Source organism: Nerophis ophidion, linkage group LG24, assembly GCF_033978795.1.
Source record: "Nerophis ophidion isolate RoL-2023_Sa linkage group LG24, RoL_Noph_v1.0, whole genome shotgun sequence".
In the NCBI taxonomy this organism is placed as follows: Eukaryota; Metazoa; Chordata; class Actinopteri; order Syngnathiformes; family Syngnathidae; genus Nerophis; species Nerophis ophidion.
In genome coordinates, this window is record NC_084634.1 from 30405154 (window position 1) to 30428292 (window position 23139).

General features: G+C 39.5%; 1 protein-coding gene across 13 annotated transcripts in view; it reads left to right on the forward strand.

The window, feature by feature from the left end:
- The window catches only part of ptprk (protein tyrosine phosphatase receptor type K), a 240816-nt gene that overhangs the window by 129510 nt on the left and 88167 nt on the right, over window positions 1–23139 (forward strand). For all 13 annotated transcript variants that reach the window (XM_061885778.1, XM_061885767.1, XM_061885765.1 and 10 more), the window contains 2 exons: window positions 17679–17791; window positions 20146–20326. In XM_061885778.1, coding sequence (XP_061741762.1) covers window positions 17679–17791; window positions 20146–20326 — 294 coding nt within the window. The remainder of the gene's footprint in view (window positions 1–17678; window positions 17792–20145; window positions 20327–23139) is intronic.

Consider the following 23139-nt stretch of genomic DNA (forward strand, 5'->3'; position numbering starts at 1 on the left):
GTGTTTAATGATAATACAAGCATGTTTAACACACACAGATTCCTTTCTTTCATGAAGACAAGAATATAAGTTGGTGTATTTGATTCTGATGACTTGCATTGATTGGAATTAGACAGTGGTGATGATAACGCCCACATTTTCAAATGGAGGAAAAAAAAAAGTCCTCCTTTCTGTCCAATACCACATGAAAGTGGTTGGATGCGGCATCTCATTTGTCCAACTTGCATACTCCTTTTTAAACACTTTGTTATGAGAGTAGCATATGTGTGTGGCCCTTTAATGTCTGGCAGCAGGTGAGTGACGTCAGTGAGTGTGCGGGTGGGCAAGCAAGTGAGAAAGCGGTCGCTGAGGGCGGGGGAGAAATACATTGGCATCAAACTCCGTAGCTTGCTAGCTTGTGCACGCTAGCTTTCTGAGACTCTTATTTTGTTAGCACAGGCAGGATGAAACAGGTCTTTTATGGTGAAGACAGGAACTGTGCAGTCGGTCTTTAGAGTTTTGACAGTAGGTACGGAGTCTCTAGAAATAATATGTGTTTCTCTGCGTCCGCCCTGTTAGTGATTTTTTTCTTAAATATGAGCTCGCAGCAGCCAGCGTCATCTCACAAGATCCTCGGGTGCCGAGAATGTCAAACAACTGACGAAAGTGAAGTCTTGGTATGATTGATGATTGCTCATTTTTATGTCTATTTTTTAATGCCTGGCTTGAGATCGACTGACACACCCTCCGAGATCGACCAGTCGATCGCGATCGACGTAATGCCCACTCCTGATATATATATATATATATATATTTTTTTTTTTTTTGTGTGTGTGTATATTTTATATATATATACTGTATATATATTGTAAAAAACACTCTGGCAGAGGTTACAATTCAAGACCGCTGAGAACCACCGTATAATGTGTGTGTGTGTATGTATATATATATATATATATATATATATATATATATATATATATTGAATTGTAACCTCTGCCAGAGTGTTTTTTTCTAGTTTAACTCCGTTGTTCCGCATAGATATGGAGAATTTTACAATTCTGTAAGTGGCGTTCTTTTTGTAAAATCCAGCATCTTTTAACTGTTACTGGAGACTGTACTCGTGTTTAGAGAGCAGCTGAAAATGAGCTGTCCCTTCTAGAAAGACGGGCAGCAGCCACTGGCATATGGCCTGTGTTACATTGTAGAATAAGCAGCAACAAGGGAAAAAGATATGTTAGTAGTTATTACTAAAACACTGATTTATTTAATGTATTTTCACTCAGTCCACCCTGAGATCGGTAGGTTGGGAGTTCAAACCCCGGCCGAGTCATACCAAAGACTATAAAAAAAATGGGACCCATTGCCTCCCTGCTTGGCACTCAGCATCAAGGGTTGGAATTGGGGGTTAAATCACCATAAATGATTCCCGAGTGCGGCACCGCTGCTGCTCACTGCTCCCCTCACTTCCCAGGGGGTGATCAAGGGGATGGGTCAAATGCAGAGGACAAAATTCACCACACCTAGTGTGTGTGTGTGACAATCATTGGTACTTTAACTTAACTTTTGTTAGCCATTTTAGAGAAAATAAATGCATCATTGTCAATTATGCAAATTGTATGCCGTCATATAGACCACGCGCCTTAGCCAAGCGGGAAACCTTACTGTTGTTCTCCTACAATTTCCCTGACTTTATGAACTAATTCCAGTCTTATTTCAAGCAAAAAGGGACATATGATGATTTGAATCTACATTTACAAGACTTCCTTGTTTGAATAGTATGTCTGCAATATTCTTTGGTGTAAATTTTATATACAATTTGGCTATTTCACTGTGGGAGTACTTTTGGTCTATATTGCACTTGTTTTCCCACAAAAATGGCAATTTAGACCGATTTATTTCCCCTTTTCCCGAGTTCCATATCCTGTTTTCTTTGATAATATGTGAAAGCTGTAAAAAAATAAATAGGTGTTCCTGTCACAGCGGTAGACAGTTGTCCAATCATGAATGCCACCAGTGTGGATGAGGAAAATACGCCGAGAGCTCTGCAAACCCTTGTATTGTATGCTTTGAATCAAGGTGTTTTTCCAATATGTGAAAGATGTTTTCCCACCGCTGTGGGATATAGGCATAAAATGAATATTAATCCCTTCTGAATGTGAAAAAAGTATCATCACAATGAAGGAATGATGGCAGCTCCCATGAATGTGCAAGGGGAGCCACTTCATGTTTATTTATTAGAACTATCAAGATGAGAAGCGGAGGGAAATCAAAGAAATATTAAACATATATATGTATATATATATTACACCTCTCAAAAAATATGCATGGATTTTAATATGTATGCAGGACAGTATACAGTATGGACGAAACTAAGCTGCATTACTGCTGTGCTTATTATTCTTGGCTTTTTTTGCATATAAATATTCATCCAATATTTAAATGTATATCCCGTTGTGAAATCAGCGGAAGGAATTGAAATGTGTCCATGCTAATCTGATAATACACAAGAAAAAAATGCAGGTGCATTCCCAGATATGACTTGGATGCATAAAACATGTTCTGCAGGGGGACATTGATCCGGGATTCATTTTCCGAGGCTGAAAGTGGTCCACCGGGTGATGTGAGATTGCCTGCAAGCAGGTACATGCGGGCCCAGTCCATTGATATTTATGTAGATGACAGAGATGTGCCATTAACGGCTCCCCCCTGTGTGTGCTGGGCCTGTCAAGATCAGAGCAGAGAAGACATTTTTTACAAGCACAAGTGCGTGATGTGAGACTTGACTTGGGATTGCTAGATCACGCTTGGAGATGTTTTTCTCCTTCACAGGCGGGAAGAATGACAAACATGTTGAATCGATTATTTGTTTTCATTTGGCTACAAAATGTCTATTATTATGCATTGCTTGCTTTGTCCCCGAAAATACAAACAATGCTTCTTTGACTATTCCATTTTGGAAATCTTTTGGATTATTACAAGTGAGACAATTGTAAATTTGACTGAGGAGTACAAAGGATTAGGCTGTTAGAAATGAAATTAAATTGCAATCAGAATAACAAAAAATATATGACAAAATTATAATATTTAAAGTTAAATGTTGTATACTATGACAATATATCTGAATACATTTTTGGTCAAAATGTCGGACAAAGGCACACTGATAATATACAAAATAATAATAGAAATAATAATAATATTGAATATTCTTTATTAAAAAAGACGCAGCGTAAATTCATGCTGTTACGAAACTAAAGTCGTATTTAATGTAGTTGTTATTTTTGTACATACATTAAGTTATACTGGAAAATACTCATAAAATTTGTGTTACAGGAAAAATACACTTTACGATAAGGAAAATTACGGAATGTTTGGAGAATGCAAAAAAGGTTCTGTTGCTAAAAGATACAGTTGCAATGCTTTGAAGAAAAAGTTGGCATTTTATGAGAATGAAACAAATTTTGTGCAAAAAAAGGTTTGTTTTTGCAACAAAAACTAGTAATGCTACAAGGAAAAAGTAAATATTATGTGTCCATCCATCCATTTTCTACCGCTTATTCCCTTTTTGGGGTCGCGGGGGGCGCTGGTGCCTATCTCAGCTACAATCGGGCGGAAGGCGGGATACACCCTGAACAAGTCACCACCTCATCACAGGGCCAACACAGATAGACGGACAACATTCACACTCACATTCGCAGTAACGGGGAGAACATGCAAACTCCACACAGAAAGATCCCGAGCCTGGGATTGAACCCAGGACTGCTGGACTTTCGTATTGTGAGGCAGACGCACTAACCCCTCTGTCACCGTGAAGCCAAAAAATCTAATGTGAATCGAAACAAATTTTATGTGAAAAGAGGTTATGTTGCAACAAGAAAATGTAGAATGCTACGAAAATAAATTTGTCCTTTTATATGAAAAAAGGTCCTCTTACAAGACAAAGTTGGACTACCACATCTTTTTATGCAAAAAAAGAAAGATTCAGTTGCTTTACCAAAAAGTAGTAAAACCGTGAGGAAATCGTTGGAATGTTGCAAAAAAAAAAAACAACTGTAATTTTATTGCGAAAAAAGGTCCTCTTACAAGAAAAAGCTGGACTACTACAAGGAAAAATTTAGACTGTTATGAAAATGAGACTGTAATCTTATGCAAAAAAAAAAGTTCAGTTGCTTCAACAAAAAAGTAGTAATGCTCTGATAAAAAAGTCGGAATGTTGCGAAAAAAAAGTTGTTGCTACAAGAAAAATGTATTTTGCTACAAGGAAAAAGTCAACATTTAATAGGACTAAAACTGTTATTTAATGCAAAAAAAGGTTATGTTCCTACAAGAAAAAGTTGTGATACTAACATAAAAAATGGTGGAATGCTACAAGAATAAAACTGGTTTTATGCAAAAAAAAAAAAAAGTTGTGTTGCTACAAGAAAAAATTACAATGCTACGAGGAAAAAAAAATAATTTTGTGCGAAAAAAGGTTCTGTTGCTACTTGCCAGTTACTTTAACTCTTTAATCCTAAAAGTTTTATATTTAGTGTAGCTCCTATTACTCCTGTGAAGACATTGATGCTACCCGTAGTTCTTCGTTTTATTGTCTTATATATATTTTTTTACAATATTGCCTTAAAACTTTTGAGTGAAGTGTAGCAACGTGAGTGCACGCGCACGCGTGTGTGTGTGAGAGATACCAACTAATAATAAAGTAAAAAATAATATGTCAGTATATAGAGTCAGTGTTTGTCAGTAGATGTTTGGTGGGAATGCAGCTCAGAAAGTCTTGCCCTGTGGTCCCCACAGTGACAGAGCACATCATCATGACACACACACACACACACCAACACACACACACACACACACGCAAACACACTTACCGCAATGCCAGCTTTCATCATAGACAACCCATGGCCTAAAAAGATCCTGCAATATTACTGTCACATACACACAAACACACACACGCATGAATCCATACGACTGTGTTAAACCTGTAATGGAGCACTTCTGAAATGTTGTTTTTACTCGCTTCATCTGAAAGGTACTTACTCGTCCAAGTGATAGTGACAGCTGGAGCTCCAGGTGCTTCCAAAGTGGAAAGAATCTTGATAGTGGCGCAAAACACTGCCTCATGCTCGTACGCACGCACGCACGTACGTCCTGGCTTGTTGTGCAGGTCAAATGTCCTCCAGGGCTTCCATAGCGATGTCAGCTGTGCTTTGTGGAAAACTAAACTTTATTGACAAGGTTGCTGACGTTGGACGGCGATGCCTACTGGGCTTTGGTCACCAACACAATTTTTTTTTCTCCTTTTCTCCGTAAGTCTTGCCCGTCCTTCGCCCTTATTTTCTTCTCGCCTTACTTTTTCTCATTCAGTTTGTTACTTTTTTCTTTGCAATGTGTCGCTTTTTTTTGCTCGTTTTTCTCTTGATTACTTTTTTTTCCTAACATTTCCTTTTTTCTTTCAAATTCTGTAAAGGGAATGCATTTGGTATATCATAAGAAAAGGAAATTAAGTAGCACCAATTGAAGAAATACGAGTTAGGGAAGTAAGAATCAGTGACAAAAGGGGCCATGCAGTTTACATGTAAAGGATAGAGAAGAAAAGAATGATAACAGTAGGAAGGGGATTTATATGGCTTTATATGTCACGTTTTTTGGGGTGTGCACTATCCATTTTAGTCAACAATTTGCAGTAGAATGTTGAATATCTTAAAGGGGAACATTATCACAATTTCAGAAGGGTTAAAAACAATAAAAATCAGTTCCCAGTGGCTTACTTAGTTTTTCGAAGTTTTTCTCAAAATTTTACCCATCACGCAATATCCCGAAAAACGGCTTCAAAGTGCCTGATTAGCATCGCTATATCCACCTGTCTATTGTTCTGTGACGTCACTGCGTGAAGCCACCAAAAACAAATATGGCGGATAGCACAGAAAGGTATAGCATAGTAGCTCGGATTCAGACTCGGATTTCAGCACCGTAAGCGATTCAACAGATTACGCATGTATTGAAACGGATGGTTGGAGTAAGGAGGCAGGTATCGAAAACGAAATTAAAGAAGAAACAGAAGCTTTTGAGCCATATCACGACATACAGCGGATGAATTCGGCGATCGCCTTCTAACCAACGATTGGTATGTGTTTGTTTGGCATTAAATGTGGGTGGAGGGAAAGGCTGGATGCAAATATAGCTACAAATGAGGCATAATGATGCAATATGTACATACAGCTAGCCTAAGTAACATGTTAGCATCGATTAGCTTGCAGTCAAGCCGGGAACAAATATGTCTGATTAGCACACTACACATAAGTCAATAACATCAACAAAACTCACCTTTGTGATTTCGTTGACTTTATCGTTGGAAATGCATCTGCTTTGAGTGTCGCAGGATATCCACACATTCTTGCCATCTCTGTCGTAGCATAGCTGTCGTCGGTACAGTGTGCAGAACAAACGAGGGACTTTCGCATCTTTTGACCAGCTGGTGCAATTTGAATCGAATCCGTCCCTGATCGTGTTGTTGCACCCTCCGACAACACACCGACGAGGCATAATGTCTCCAAGGTACCGGAAAACAGTCGAAAAAACGGAAAATAAAAGAGCTGATTTGACTTTGTGTGTGTAATGTGTTTGACAAAATGGCGGGTCGCTTCACGATGTGACGTCACGGGTGAAAGGTCATCGCTCCGACAGGCGAACAATTGAAAGGCGTTTAAATCGCCAAAATCACCTTTTTAGAGTTCGGAAATCGGTTAAAAAAACATAAGGTCTTTTTTCTGCAACATCAAGGTATATATTGACGCTTACATAGGTCTAATGATAATGTTCCCCTTTAATAGCAATTCCAACTTTGGCCACAACTATGCATTTATTAACGTGGACCCCGACTAATACAAGTTGAAAAACTTATTTCGGGTGTTACCATTTAGCGGTCAATTGTTCGGAATACGTACTGTACTGTGCAATCTAGTAATAAAAGTTTCAATCAATCAATCAATCAGCATCAGTTGCTATTTTAGAGTGGCACTTTCCATAATTTTCAGCAGACTGCTTTGCAAAATGATTAACTTTCAGGTGAGACACACTCTGGAATAACGCCACATGAATCCCTTCCCTACTATACTTGCCAGAGTCTTTTCTTTCTCTTCGACAATCACGGAATCATCCCCGTTTTGTGTCATAGTTTAACCCATACAGTTGATCTGGGTTAGTTTTTGCCTAATCTCGCACTTAAAGCCTGAGTGAAGAACGTACTGCCTACCTGATAAGTCAGACAGAGAAAGAGATGATACAGTATTGTCTGCTCACTGATGGTACCTGTTGTTTAGGCATGTACAGTAGTCCTGGATAGTACCGCTCCTTAATGCTTCAGTCGCATGCAGTATTCTCACAGGAATGAGGTAGAAATGCAACATCACCCACCGTAGAGTCGGGAAAGGATTCATATGGCCCCATTCCTGGGTGGATGTCACGTGAAAGGAAGGTGGGGGGTGAATTATTTTGCAATGCAGTCTGGTGAAAATGCAACTGGCGCTGAAGTCAAAGTTGGAATGGCCACAAAACACATTTTAAGATGTTCAACACTTTACTGCCGTCTGGCACCTGAAGTGGATGGTGCAACCTCCCTATTTGTAACGTTTCATGTGTCAATTAAACTGCAACCAATGAGGCCATATGAATCCCCTTCCTACTGTATATTATTTTTTTTATGAGTGGGCTTTTTTGGACCTTTTAGCGTGTTTTTTTTTTTTTTTTTTTTTTCAATGCTCAAATTCTGAGATAGGCTCCAGCACCCCCCGCGAATCCAAAAGGGACAAGCAGTAGAAAATTGATGGATGGATGAATGGATGGAAATTATAATTCATCAAATATTGATCTGTTTAAGAGTCCAATTACTTCACCTCAAATATTCTACTTTGAGATATTTTTGGGGTAAAATATTGCATATTGTGTGGAGGGTTTTTGCCATTAAAACGTTTTTGACAAAAAAGTATAAAACATTAAAAAACAAAACACTTTATATCTACGGATGGATCTGAAGGTGTTCTAAAAATTTTATTGTTGAAAGTTAACAAAAACAAAATATTTACATATAAGAATATATATATCTTACTTTTGAAACTTTTATAACGGGTCCCCGTTACCTTTAACATTCATCAACCTTGAGGGGAGCCGTAAGGGTTAAGCAAATAATTTTTACGTATTGTGTTGTTTTTCAAATGGAATAATTTAAATATTCAACACGCTGTGGGCTAAATTCGTCACGTTTCATGTGTCAGGTAAACCGCGTCCAATGGGGCCATATGAACCCTCCTTCTACTCTAGAGGACTTATTTTTTAACTTTTATTAGTGGGCCTTTTTGGATCAGCAAGACCCTTTAGCATGCTGTAGTATTTTTTTAAACTTCATTGCTAAAATAACAACAAATACATTGTTATCAATTTTTGTCCTTTTAAAGAGTCCAATTACTTAACTCAAATATTCCTTTTTTAAAAAAAAATTGTGGGGGGGATATTGCATATTTTGGGTTTTTTTCCCTACATAAAAACCTGGTTTTATTTGACAAAAAGGAATAAAACATTTAAACTAACACTTTATATCAACAGATAAATTTAATGGTGGTCTAGAGATTTAAGCGTTGTGTTGAATCTTTTAAAACTTTTATGACCGAGACCATTTCGGTTACCCGGTACCTTTAACATAGATCAACCTTGAGAGGAGCCATAAGGGTTAAACAAAAATAAATCTGGATATATTGTTTGTTTTAAAAATGCAAAAAAATGATATTCAACCCTCTACTGCCGTATGCCAGCTAAAGTGGCTAGTGCCCCCACCCCCCGATTTGACACGTTTCATGTGTCAGGTAAACCGTAACAAATGGGGCCATATCAATCCCATTCCCAGTCTTCATGACATTACGCCAGTGTTTTACTTATTTTCATTTCCATGTGACCCTAAAAAGGGACTCGCACTCAATTAATAATAGAAAAGACGATGACAACAACAAATCCGTCCCATCACAACACTATTGATGATTTTGTAGGTTTTTAGGTCAACTGTACAAATGTCAAAAAAAACAAGGAAGCTTACTTTCAGCACTGTTTTCTCTAGAGTCCCATGGTGACCCACTTACATGCGTTTTATTATGATATTGATTATTTATGTTTAAGATATTCCCCGTGTTTAAAAAGAACAAACAATTCAGATAAACACACACGCTGCCAGAAGACGAATGGGCTCAGTTTTTATTTATTTTCCAATCATCATGTTGCTTTTATTTGACGCCGTCGCGAGCTGACACGTTGTTGACGTCACCGCTTTTTCTGAAGCCGTTTCAACATTCATTATCGGGATTCAAGCCTGCGCACTGTCAAGCTACAGTGTTTCATGTATTGCCGAAAAAGACACGTTTCCTCCCTGACAAGCCGCGCACTCAAAGGCACTGCGATGCAAACAAACATGAAGACGAAAAAAGCGATGGCAGTGCACAATGTTATTAAAAGTAATGCTGCAACAATAAACCCACACGCACACAATTTAGATACAACTTTCTCATGATAAGGCTTACATTTTTCCTTGCTTATAATGAAAGTAAAGACATTGGGGGAGACAGATGGAATCTATTTGATTTACAGAGGACGAAATGCATGTGTGTCTGCAGGTCTCTATTAAAGTAAATATTTCTATGGGTTTGTCCTTTTATCGTACTTTGAATGGATTTCATATTAGCCATGAACCAACACATCCATTCAATGAGAGTAATAATTGTATAAAATGATAAATACCTCTCTGAAACGTTGCATGATTTTGGAATCGTTACATCACATTAGATCAGTACTCATTCAGCACAAATATTATTATTTTTTTTGTAGGTTAGTGTTTTATACATTGTGCTTCTGAGTTAATATTTCTAATCCATTTGATTTCTTAGTTCATTTCAAAAAATATTTCTACTGTACTTTCCGTACTATAGAGCACATTGGGATATCAGCCACACCCACAATTTTTTAAAGGATTTGTTTTCCCATATATTAGCCAGACTGGACTATTAACCGCATATGTATACGTTGTGAAATGAGTTATTTACACAGAAATATTTTGTAAATATTTGATTAGATGCCTATTTGTTACAAAACTCTGTCCGTAACATGGCAGTAAAAGGGCTGATCAAACAAAACAGAAGTCATCGTCATGGACCCACAAGCTGCGGAAGCTAGCTCTCCAATCAGCTAAACAGACTTAATAACGCCAGGGTGATGTTTTTTGATAAATTTACTGAGGAATTTGTGAAACTGAAACAATACAAAAAGAATGTCATTGTGAGTTAATAATACTAATACAGTCAATCTTAAATGTCTTAGCATAGTAGCTAATGCTAATGACGCTAGCTTTGTTACATTACGATAGCATGTACAAATATCCATGAAAACACTCCTACAGACATCACACATGGGATGGTTTAAAATTAAGTTTTAGTTCAACTGGGAAACTTAAAAACGTTGCTTGGAGTGATAATTTAAATGTATTTTACAGTTCAGGGCATCAAAACAGGAAGTACATTGTCAACCCGCAATACCTGCTGTGAGCAAACTCGTCCAAAAGATACAATAACACACCATTTCAGTCCTCTGCTTGGGTTTAATGCAAACTATTGAACACAAAACATTATGGGCATTAGCGGAAACAAAATCCATATATTGGCCGCAGGATTCAAAATCTAGGAAAAAAGTACGGGCTCATAGTCCGGAATTTATGGTCGTTTAAATACAGATGTGATTTATTTTTGAATTTCTGGCAAATTGATGCACTTAAACTATGTTCTGTTACAGACAAACAATGGTAATTATGCATCGTTATTAATTGATCTATATTTTTTCATTTCTGTTTTTTTAATGCTAATAATTGTTCATTGTATTGTTTAATAACAAAAAAGAAGAGAGGAAAAAAAAGAATAATGAAAATAAAATAAAAACATAGTGATGTGCTTCAATCATGTTATTTTCATGTTCTAACATGCCCGAAAAGGAGTAGGAAGAAGCACGTGTGGCGCAGTGGCAGAGTGGCCGTGCACAACCCGAGGGTCCCTGGTTCAATCCCCACCTAGTACCAACATCGTCACCCTTGTCACCCTTGCTCCTGATGGGTGCTGGTTAGCGCCTTGCATGGCAGCTCCCTCCATCAGTGTGTGAATGGATAAATGTGGAAGTAGTGTCAAAGCGCTTTGAGTACCTTTGAGGTAAAAAAAAAAAAAGCGCCATACACGTACAGCCCATTTATCATTTATTTTTAACCTACCCCTTTTCCGTCTAGAACTAATTTTCCAACATAATTGTTCACTTGTTTTTTCAGTCTGTAACACAACAACAAATAAATGATACAATTTTATGCAGACGTGTACTTTCAACAATTTCTGTAAACAGATTATACTATTTATAGTTTTTTTTTTCTTCTTCTTCCTTTAGGGGGACGTAACAGAAAATAGTTGAGAAGCCCGGTTGTGCCGAATGAAAAGGCCACAGAGTGTACGTTTTTATAGTTTATCACTAGAGAAAAAGCGCTATATAAATGTAATTCACTTCACTTCACTTCACCACCATATATTTAACAGGGTGATCAAATCCGCAACTGTTGTCGTCATTTTTTCATAGCCGCGCCCCAACAAAGGCCTCGCGGCGTCTTCTGCTTAAGGTGGAAAAGTCTTTTGAAGGGATGCGGCTTTAAAAAGTTGCTTTAATGTTGTGATCATTATAATTCCTTGCAGCTACACACGCAAAATGAGCTAATACATAAAACATCTACAAGCTGACATCTAAAATTGACTTTATGAATAAAATGCAGCGGGGTATTATTCAGCGTGTATTAAGAGTATATGGTGTATTTGCCTGGAATTAGGCGTTCACACTTGGAGATGGAAGGTCTCAATTTGGATGTATGGCTACTGTACGCAGGGTATTCACATTCATCTCCGTTCACAAGCAAATATTTGATACATTTTTAATACCTCCATAGAGGGTTGGACAGTTAAATCGAATTTTGATTTCGATTGTAGCTTCTCATGATTATGAAAAGGTAATAATTAGGGGGAAAAAAAGATTAATGGGCAGTGCAAAATGCATGCAAAATCCAGAGTTTGTAATGAGGTAAGGAGCGAATGAGTGGAAAAAAAGAGCAGATTTGGGATGTTACCATGGTGGACACAGTGCGAGTATGCCTAATCAATAATCACTAAAATCAATAAAAAAAAAAAGGCAGATAAATGTTTTCCCATTTTACTTTTCCGCAGACTGATTGATTGATTGATTGATTGGTTGAAACATGTATTAGTAGATTGCACAGTACAGTACACATTCCGTACAATTGACCGCGGCATAGCTCGGTTGGTAGAGTGACTGTGCCAGCAACTTGAGGGTTGCAGGTTCGATTCCCGCTTGTGCCATCCTAGTCACTGCCGTTGTGTCCTTGGGCAAGACACTTTACCCACCTGCTCCCAGTGCCACACACACTGGTTTAAATGTAACTTAGATATTGGGTGTCACTATGTAAAGCGCTTTGAGTCACTTGAGAAAAGCGTTATATAAATATAAATCACTTCACTTCACTAAATGGTAACACCCGAATAAGTTTTTCAACTTGTTTAAGTCGGGGTACACATAAATCAATTCATGGTAAAACTAAGTCACATAATTGGCCGTAAAACAAAATACGCTGTTAAACGCGGAATATTACGGAAATTGACATACATTTAAGTGAAATGTTGTCAACAAGAAGAATGAAAATCTGGTTTAGGAAAATAATATCTGCAAACGCCCTATCCTGAACTAAATAATGTGGAGACGGTTAATTGAAACGACGACTAAACTTGGAAGCTAGCCTCAAGGGTTGGAATTGGGGGTTAAATCACCAAAATTATTCCCGAGCACGGCCAGGGCTGCTGCTAACTGCTCCCCTCACTTCCCAGGGGGTGAACATGGGGATGGGTCAAATGCAGAGGATACTTTCACCACACCAAGTGTCTGTAAGGACGTATTTTTCGGAGTATACGTCGCCCGAAGTATAAGTCGCACCTGCCGAAAATGCATAATAAAGAAGGAAAAAAACATATATAAGTCGCACTGTAGTATAAGTCCTATTTTTGGGGGAAATGTATTTGATAAAACCCAACACCAAGAATAGACATTTGAAAGGCATTTTAAAATAAATAAAGAATAGTAAACAACAAGCTGAATAAGTGTACGTTATATGAGGCATAAATAACCAACTGAGAAGGTGCCTGGTATGTTAACGTAACATATTATGGTAAGAGTCATTCAAATAACTATAACATATAGAACATGCTATACGTTTACCAAACAATCTGTCACTCCTAATCGATAAATCCCATGAAATCTTATACGTCTAATCTCTTACGTGAATGAGCTAAATATCCATCCATCCATCCATCCATCTTCTTCCGCTTATCCGAGGTCGGGTCGTGGGGGCAGCAGCCTAAGAAGGGAAGCCCAGACTTCCCTCTCCCCAGCCACTTCGTCTAGCTCTTCCCGGGGGATCCCGAGGCGTTCCCAGGCCAGCCGGGAGACATAGACTTCCCAACGTGTCCTGGTGTCTTTGGACGTGCCCTAAACACCTCTCTGGGGAGGCTTTCGGGTGGCATCCTGACCAGATGCCCGAACCACCTATTCTGGCTCCTCTCGATGTGGAGGAGCAGCGGCTTTACTTTGAGTTCCCCCCGGATGGCGGAGCTTCTCACCCTATCTCTAAGGGAGAGCCCCGCCACCCGGCGGAGGAAACTCATTTCGGCCGCTTGTACCCGTGATCTTATCCTTTCGGTCATAACCCAAAGCTCATGACCATAGGTGAGGATGGGAACGTAGATCGACCGGTAAATTGAGAGCTTTGCCTTCCGGCTCAGCTCCTTCTTCACCACAACGATGAGATAAATAATATTATTTGATACTTTTCGGTAATGTGTTAATAATTTCACACATATGTCGCTCCTGAGTATAAGTCCCAGCCCCGGCCAAACTATGAAAAAAAACTTCGACTTATAGTCCGAAAAATACGGTATTACTTAGGACTTTAAAAGTAGCAACAACAATCCATGCACCCACAACACATCTCATCTGCTTGTGAACGACATCATGGATTTTAACATTAATGTACAACAGCAGTCGCAACTTGAGAGGCGCCTTTGTTATTTTTTTACAGCCTCAAATTGTCTCTGGGAACAACAGCACAGCACAGCACACTTCCTCCCTTCACAATAATAGCGTGGTGTGGCACATTCGGCCTGACTGCGCTAACAAAATAAAAGTTTGGAAAAATTACCTGACACAATCATATTTCACTTAAAGCCATCACTGATATATTTCCAGATGTATTGTGCATTGACTTATAATACTAGTCAAAATTGTTTAAAGAAGTATTGCACCAATAAATGTGAAGATTTTTACATTTAATTAACGTACATTTCACGGGGTATGTAAGTAGGAAGGAAGTGATGTTTGAATGCAGGTTGTCCATCCATCCATTTTCTACTGCTTATTCCCTTTTGGGGTCGCGGGGGGCGCTGGCGCCTATCTCAGCTACAATCGGGCAGAACACTTCCAAAAACATGCACCTGGGGATAGGTCGATTGGCAACACTAAATTGGCCCTAGTGTGTGAATGGGAGTGTGAATGTTGTCTGTCTATCTGTGTTGGCCCTGTGATGAGGTGGCGACTTGTCCAGGGTGTACCCCGCCTTCCGCCCGATTGTAGCTGAGGTAGGCGCCAGCGCCCCCCGCGACCCTGAAAGGGAATAAGCGGTAGAAAATGGATGGATGGATAACGTACATTTCATTAAATTGCATTGGATACAAAAGCACACTTTAAGGGTAAAAGGTAAAAAAATGAAGTAAAAACAAATAAAACAAAATCTAAATGTTATTGTTTTTACATTCCTACATTTTATATAATTTTATTGTTATTACTATTATTTTACTTGTTGTGGTTTATTCATTACTAATTTATATCCTTTTTTTCAACTACCGGTACCATACATTTAAAGTACAGTTTTGGTGGTAGAATATTGATTTTTTTATTTTTAATCGTGACTACAGTATCAATCAAAACAATCGTAAGTATTATTTTTGCCATAAGCGTCCAGCCCTATCTTTTTATCAAATGGCAATCCTGATCACGATGCATAACAATTCAAATGAGCCGTGTCAACATTTTGAATTACAGTGCAACCTTAATTTAGGAACTTAATTAGTACGTAAATAGAAAAGTTTGCAAATCGAAGAACATTTTTTCCATAAGAAACAATTTAAACATTGGGTTTCTGCCTTGACAAAAGTCCATCTTTTACTAAAGGTTTGTACACTTCGATGATACAATATAAAGTACATAAAGTATTGTATATCAAACATAACGTAACAAAACGTTCTACTAAATAACAAATTCAAAACAACTCGCTGATCCGTCATCATTTTACAGCCGCTGTAGTGGATGCACTCAGTTTGATGTCACAAAATTACAATAATTAGGAGAAAAATAAATCTACTTTACGTTATTGGTTAATCTCTGCGGGCATCGCTTGTCCATTGCTGGTATTTGGACTCATATTGAGTTAGAAACACTAGACAAATGTAAAAAGGCTAATAAACACTGAAGGATAGGATGGTATAGGTCTTTATTGTCTATGCACAAGTACAAAGTAGCACAGTAGCTCACGGCGGCACTGTGCTTTGGAAACTGAATGAGCACTGGAAATCACCACAATCTCTGTGCTGACGGGCACAAAATGGCTGCACTGCGAGACACACAATTGGCAAAAGATTCGCACGTCCCCACGTACGAACGTTTCATCCGCAAATGCATATTTTTCCGGCCCGTGGTTTGCAAACTGAGAAATTCGTACCAAGAGGGGTTGGTAAATTGAGGTAGTTTTAAAGGTAAGTTGGGCTTCCAGTGGCACATTTTTGCAAATCGCGTTACTTTTTTCCGCCGTGTCCTCTGTGTCTACCATTGTTTACGGGTAGGGAAAAACATTTGGCAACAGGAAAAAGTAGTATTTTTGGTGGGGTGAGTTTTATTTTCCCATTTCAGGCACCATTGTGTTCCACACAGGTGTAACTTTACGTCCCATATCTGACTTTATGTTCTAATGTGTTTACATGGAAAACTGACTCTGCTTGTTGTAACCAAATAATGCACTCCCGTTTTTCTTCAAGGTATGATGAATCATCCACCCGTTTCACGCAATCCATTTATTCTGACTGATTGATTAAGCACGTTTTTTTGTTCTCGTTTCTCGGGTGATTTTCCTCAAGTTCAGGTCCTCTACCAGGGCCTAGGAGTTTCAGGGATCTGTGCAGGGTCTTAGTGATTTTCCAATATGGCACTCTTCTGTATGTCAGATGTCATTCCTGGTTTCTGCTGTCGGCTTCCACATAGCCCCAATCACTACTGGCACTACTCCCGTTCGGAGGAGTTAATGTTGGCGGAGAGTCGTTCTCTCTGCATACCTTTGAATATTTTGACTTTATATCACTGCGGCAACAGTATATACCTCTAGACCAGGGGTGCCCATTACGTCGATCGCGAGCTACCAGTCGACCGCGGGGGGTGTGTCAGTCGATCTCCAGCCAGGCTTTTAAAAAAAATAGACCTAAAAATAACTGATCATCAATCTTCACCAAGACGTCACTTAAATGACATTCACGGTACTGGAGGGTCTTGTGAGATGACGCTGGCTGCTGCAAGATCATTATTATTAAAATATAACCGAGAGGAAGGCGAGAAACACTTTTTATTTCAACAGACTCTCGCGCCGTACCTTCCGTCAAAACTCTAAAGGCCGACTGCACATTTCCTATCTTCACAATAAAAGCCCTGCTTCATGCTGCCTGCGCTAACTAAATACAGAGTCTCGGAAAACTGGCGTGCACAAGCGATCCCTCAGAAAGCTGGCGTGCACATCACTTGTGCACGCCAGCTTTCCGAGACTCTTATTTTGTTAGCGTAGGCAGCATGAAGCAGGGCTTTTATTGTGAAGATAGGAAATGTGCAGTCGGCCTTTAGAGTTTTGACGGAAGGGACGGCGCAAAAGTCTGTTGAAATAAAAAGTGTTTCTCGTCTTCCTCTCTGTCATTTTTTCATAATAATGAACTGGCAGCAGCCAGCGTCATCTCACAAGACCCTCGGGTGCCGTGAATGTCAATCAAGCAAGCTACGGAATTTGCCGCCAATGTTTTTCTTGTAAAGTGTATGGAAGCTGGATGAATTAGATGCCAAAAACCAACCACTTTCATGTGGTATTGTACAGAAAGGACAACTTTTTTTATCCTCCATTTGAAAATGTGGGCGTTATCATCATTACTGTCTGATTCCAATCAATGCAAGTCATCAGAATCAGGTAATACACCAACTTATATTCTTGTCTTTGTGAAAGAAAGACATCTATATGTGTTACACATGCTTGTATTATCATTAAACACATTTAACTTGTTTACAAAAATGTCTCTTTCATAAATAAATAAATATAAATGATATATATAAATGCGGTAGATCCCCTCGAGTTGGTCAATTGAAAAGTAGCTCGCCTGCAGAAAAAGTGTGGGCACCCCTGCTCTAGACTGTCATATTGTTTTTGTTGGTACATTGTTTCAGTGTTGTATCGTTCCCAAGTGGTTATTCTTTTTTTGATCTTGTTCTTTTTCTTTCCTCAGAGCCTCCACACCCTATAGCCCCGCCCCAACTGCTTGGTGTCGGTCCTACCTACCTGCTGATTCAGCTCAATGCCAACTCCATCTTTGGAGACGGTCCTATTATACTTAAAGAGGTGTGTACCGTCATTTATTATTTCATATTTTTAAATGCATGAACCAGCTGAATCATGTAGTGCGGTTGTAACCAATAATGCAGAGATCGACCGATTAGCAGCGCTGATATTAGACATGTATTGGTATTTTTCATTGGTATTTGCTTTTTTAATTTTTAAATTTTTATTTTACATCAGCAGATACGGTATATGTTAGGGCTGTGAATCTTTGAGCACCACACAATTCGATTCAGAATCTATTCTCGATTCTGAACGATTCTCGATTCAAAATCAATACTTTTTTTTAATAACGTTGCATGCCAGTTCTATGATCAACTACATTTCTCCGTAAAATAAGCAGCTCTAATACATTTTAATATTACTTAAAATAAAACTGTTTTTTGTTTAATAAAATTATATCCAAACATTTGATATAGTGGCTGGACTGGAGAGATTTCCTATTTTTTATCTTTTTCTATTTTTTATTATTTTTTTTAATCGAATAAGAATCGCAAATTTTTTGAAAGTCGATTTTTCTTGACACCCCGACCATATACACAAATACTACCGGTAATTAGTATAAACACTTGTAATAAGTGAAGCAAATAGTAATAACCTCTGCTCGAGCATAAACCTTTTTGACCTTTTTTTTTTTTTCACAGCGGCGCTCACGCTTGAACAGTATGTCTCTTCTGCATACCTATCAAAACATCCCATTTTATGCTGGGAAAATCAGTTTTTGTCCTTCTTTAGTTTTCACTTGGAGTGTGGACTCGTTAAAGAGCGCGGTGGGTTTCATGTTCCGTGATTCAATCAAATAACAACGGGACAAAAATGGATGGCCATAGAGACGACAGAAAAGATAACAAATAGAGGAGACTTATTAGATAAGTAAAGAAGAGCAGGCAGCAGCTCAGACATGCTCATACTTTCTCTAACATCCAGGATAAACTTATTTCAGCCAGCTTGATGTCTCAACTATGAGCTACGTGAAGGAGCCCAGAATTGTTTTTATTTATATGTTCTCAATATTTCAGGGTTCCTTCGGAGGAAATCTTACAATGTATTAAATCCATATACTGCTACAAAAAAAAATTCCCCAGGTGATTTTTTTATATTTGGAAATACAAATGTTGATGTTCCTCTTAGACCAGGGGTCTCAAACTCAATTTACCGGGGGGCCACTGGACGCAGAGTCTAGGTGAGGCTGGGCTGCAAGAAAATATTTCCAAAAAATGTTCAGCATGAATAGTTCAAATTGTATCCCTTGTGCCCTGCAACTTTCTCTGTGCAAATAAGACACGTCGGAGTGTCCCTGTGCTCAACAAAGAAATATTGCATCCCCCACTTTTCCTGGAATTGTCTTTACTTATCACGAACCTTTCTCTTCACTGCAGGCTTTGGAAAAGACATGTTTGGGGTTGTGGAATATATTTGTATTTAGCCGACGCACGGAGAATAATGTTATTTCCGCTATGTGTGTCGTTCCGCTTTTCCTCCCTTCAGCAACACGGCGGTTGGCGGTTAATAGCCGGGAAAGTACAGGGATAGCGAGCGCAAAGAAGTGATGGTTCCCGGAGTGTTATCCGGCGTCATATAGAAATGTATGTAGTGTTCATTGTGTGAGGCAATGCAAATTAAACAATAAAAAAATCAAATAACGTTTTGAATTGGTCCAGGTTATCGGGGACTGTTATTACTGACGGACAGGTGTCACGGTGTGACTGCAGCCAGGCACGTAAGAACAACCCTTGTCTCCATGGCAACGTCTCTGTTGCTTTCACTCATTTGCCGCTTTTCCACTAATGCAGGAGTAGGCAACCCTAAACGTTGAAAGAGCCATTTTGGAGCCAACTAACACAATGTTGTCAAGCGGCATTTATATAAAACTCGCGGGCCGCACTAGCATTAAACTTTCCTGTTAAGGTGGGGGCCGCAAAATAACGTCCCACAAGCCGCAAATGGCTCCCGGGCCGCGTGTCTGAGTTCCCTGTCTTAGACACACGTAATAAAGATGTTTGTGATATCCCATGAGGTTTTTTGCTGCTAATTTAACCAAAACATGTCGCAAGTGGTCAGACTTTTCCTAAAAAGAATCTAAAAAAAAAACCAACCTAAAGCCTTGTCCAGCTGTGTACTGATGAATCAGAATCAGAAAAGTTTTTATTGCCATTGTTTGAGAACGGGTTCACAAACTAGGAATTTTACTTGGCGCAATCCTGCAACATGTGTAATATTCCTGTTTAAATAACTTTAACTGCAATTTGAATATCGACTCCGAATATCTGTTATCAGCTCCCTTGACTACTAATAATCGGTGTCTGAAAAAATATATATATCGGTGGATCAATGTATGTGTAATGTATTTCCTATAGGTGGAGTACCGCATGACCTCAGGCAGTTGGACGGAGACCCATGCTGTCAACTCACCCAACTATAAGTTATGGCACCTGGACCCAGATACCGAGTACGAGATCAGGGTCTTACTAACCCGACCAGGCGAGGGAGGGACGGGCAAGGCTGGACCGCCACTCATTACGCGGACCAAATGTGCAGGTAGGAAACAATACATAGTCAAAACTCAGTGTCCCTTCATCCCTCTCCTCGCCTTCATTCTCTGTGCGGATCAATAGACGGAGGGCAGAAACTCTGTCTGACATTTGTTGGAAGAAATGTGTGAAATAAAAACACAGCTGGCCTGAGGGAGTGGGACAGGGCGAGGGGGACTCCAAAGAAAAGCAATGAGAAACAGAGCGAGGCGGCAATGATGGGAGATGATGAAAACACACAAGAGTGAAGGAGCGCAGAGAATGGACGCGGCGAGAGGCGGCATGATGAAACTTGCGAGGGAAAATGAAAAAGAGATGAAAATTCATAACTGCGGGGCCTGACTGATGTCTGCCAACACGGGCGCGTGCGCGTGTGTTATTGCCTGTGTTTATTGAAAGTGAGGGACTTATTCCACGCGACTTGTGTATTGAACGCTTTCCTTCCTGACAGGGTGGAAATTAATCTTCTCGTCGCTCGCAGTTTTGTGCAAACGATAGCAACTCATAGTGGTCCATGCGACGTGTCGATATCAGCCCATCACAGCACATTGAAGTAATGAAGTCTCAATGAACCTCTTTGGTCGCTAAGCAGAAGTGCAGCTGAACATTTGCCTCTACACCTCATCTTTTGTGGTAGTTCATAGAACATTCAGCTTTATGATCTGCAGATGGATAATAGCCATCCATCCATCCATCCATTTTCTACCGCTTATTCCCTTTTGGGGTCGCGGGGGGCGCTGGCGCCTATCTCAGCTACAATCGGGCGGAAGGCAGGCTACACCCTGGACAAGTCGCCACCTCATCGCAGGGCCAACACAGATAGACAGACAACATTCACACTCACATTCGCACACTAGGACCAATTTAGTGTTGCCAATCAACCTATCCCCAGGTGCATGTCTTTGGAAGTGGGAGGAAGCCGGAGGATCCGGAGGGAACCCACGCATTCACGGGGAGAACATGCAAACTCCACACAGAAAGATCTCGAGCCTGGATTTGAACCCAGGACTGCAGGAACTTCGTATTGTGAGGCAGACGCACTAACCCCTCTGCCACCGTGAAGCCGGATAATTGCCAGAATTGAGTAACTTTGACCCTTGTCTATACTCTGCGTTGCTGCAACGAGACCCTGAGAACTCGGTGCTATTGCACCAGACTGTCACTTCCCTTTTCCACTTACTTTAAATGTTCCCATAAAAAAAAAAAAAAAAAAGCATAGTTTTAAATTGTTTAAATAGTTTAACATTTTTGACACAATCAATACTTAGGGGTCATCCTTTGATTTATTTTCTACATGTCAAGGAAGTGATTGACACGTAGAGGGGAGTAATGGTGGTTCTTTGGTCAAAATGTTGCATAGATTGTGTTTTACAGATGGTCTTCAAGCTGCTTTCTGAACGTCTATTCAGGAGGCGCAGTTTTGTGGGCGGTCTTATTTAAGTGCCTCCACTACGACTGGTCTTCTCCACGTCATCTTTGTTGTAGTTTCTGCGCTTCCATAGCGACTTTAGCGTCAGGTTTAAGTTCCTGTGTCTTAGATATGGCAACAGCGGAGAGTGCATGAAATGTCGGACAACATGGGTAAAATTTGACCATACAGGAAATGGAGATAACAGCAATAAACCAGCACAGAGGATTAATAGAGAACAGTGGGGTAAAAATCTGTGGAGAAAGGAGCAGAGATGGAACATGAAGAATTGGAACGGCTCTGCGCTATTAAATCCATTACTCTTGATCATGTGGTTGCACGCACTGCCTTTATTTCCATGTTGTGCGAGTGTTTTTCATACCTTCCCTTGAAGATTGTGTTAAATATTCCGTAAGCTACAGGTGGTGGGATCAGACAAACTTAACCAAACAGAACAAAGCAAAAGCATCATTACTGGGACAAACGTCACATATTGGTCAATCTAAACAGCTTGTTTCCCAGAAGTTTATAGGAAGACAGGATTAAAATAAATAAATAAAAAAATCTCTGTAATGCCTCCATTATTTAATTTAAACATTTTCGGGACATGTGCAGATCCCAAATACACAAAAAAAGGTACCAATAAGTAAGAAAAGTTGGTTTTGCATAATAAACGATAAATGGGTTGTACTTGTATAGCGCTTTTCTACCTTCAAAGTACTCAAAGCGCTTTGACACTACTTCCACATTTACCCATTCACACACTGATGGAGGGAGCTGCCATGCAAGGCGCTAACCAGCACCCATCAGGAGCAAGGGTAAAGTGTCTTGCTCAAGGACACAACGGACATGACGAGGTTGGTACTAGGTGGGGATTGAACCAGGGACCCTCGGGTTGCGCACGGCGACTCTCCCACTGCGCCACGCCATCCCAAATAGGTCCCCTTTTAAAAGTAACATATTATTCTTAACAGTCATACAATTAAAACATTGCTCCTTCGATTATTGCGGGAGGAACAAACTCTGTTTCCATATGAGTTGGGAAATTGTGTTAGATGTAAATATAAACGGAATACAATGATTTGCAAATCCTTTTCAACCCATATTCAGTTGAATATGCTCCAAAGACAACATATTTGATGTTCAAACTGATAAAACACTTGATTTTTTGCAAATAATCATTAACTTTAGAATTTGATGCCAACAACACGTGACAAAGAAGTTGGGAAAGGTGGCAATAAATACTGATAAAGTTGAGGAATTCTCATCAAACACTTATTTGGAACATCCCACAGGTGTGCAGGCTAATTGGGAACAGGTGGGTGCCATGATTGGGTATAAAAGCAGCTTCCGTGAAATGCTCAGTCATTCACAAACAAGGGCGGGGCGAGGGTCACCACTTTGTGAACAAA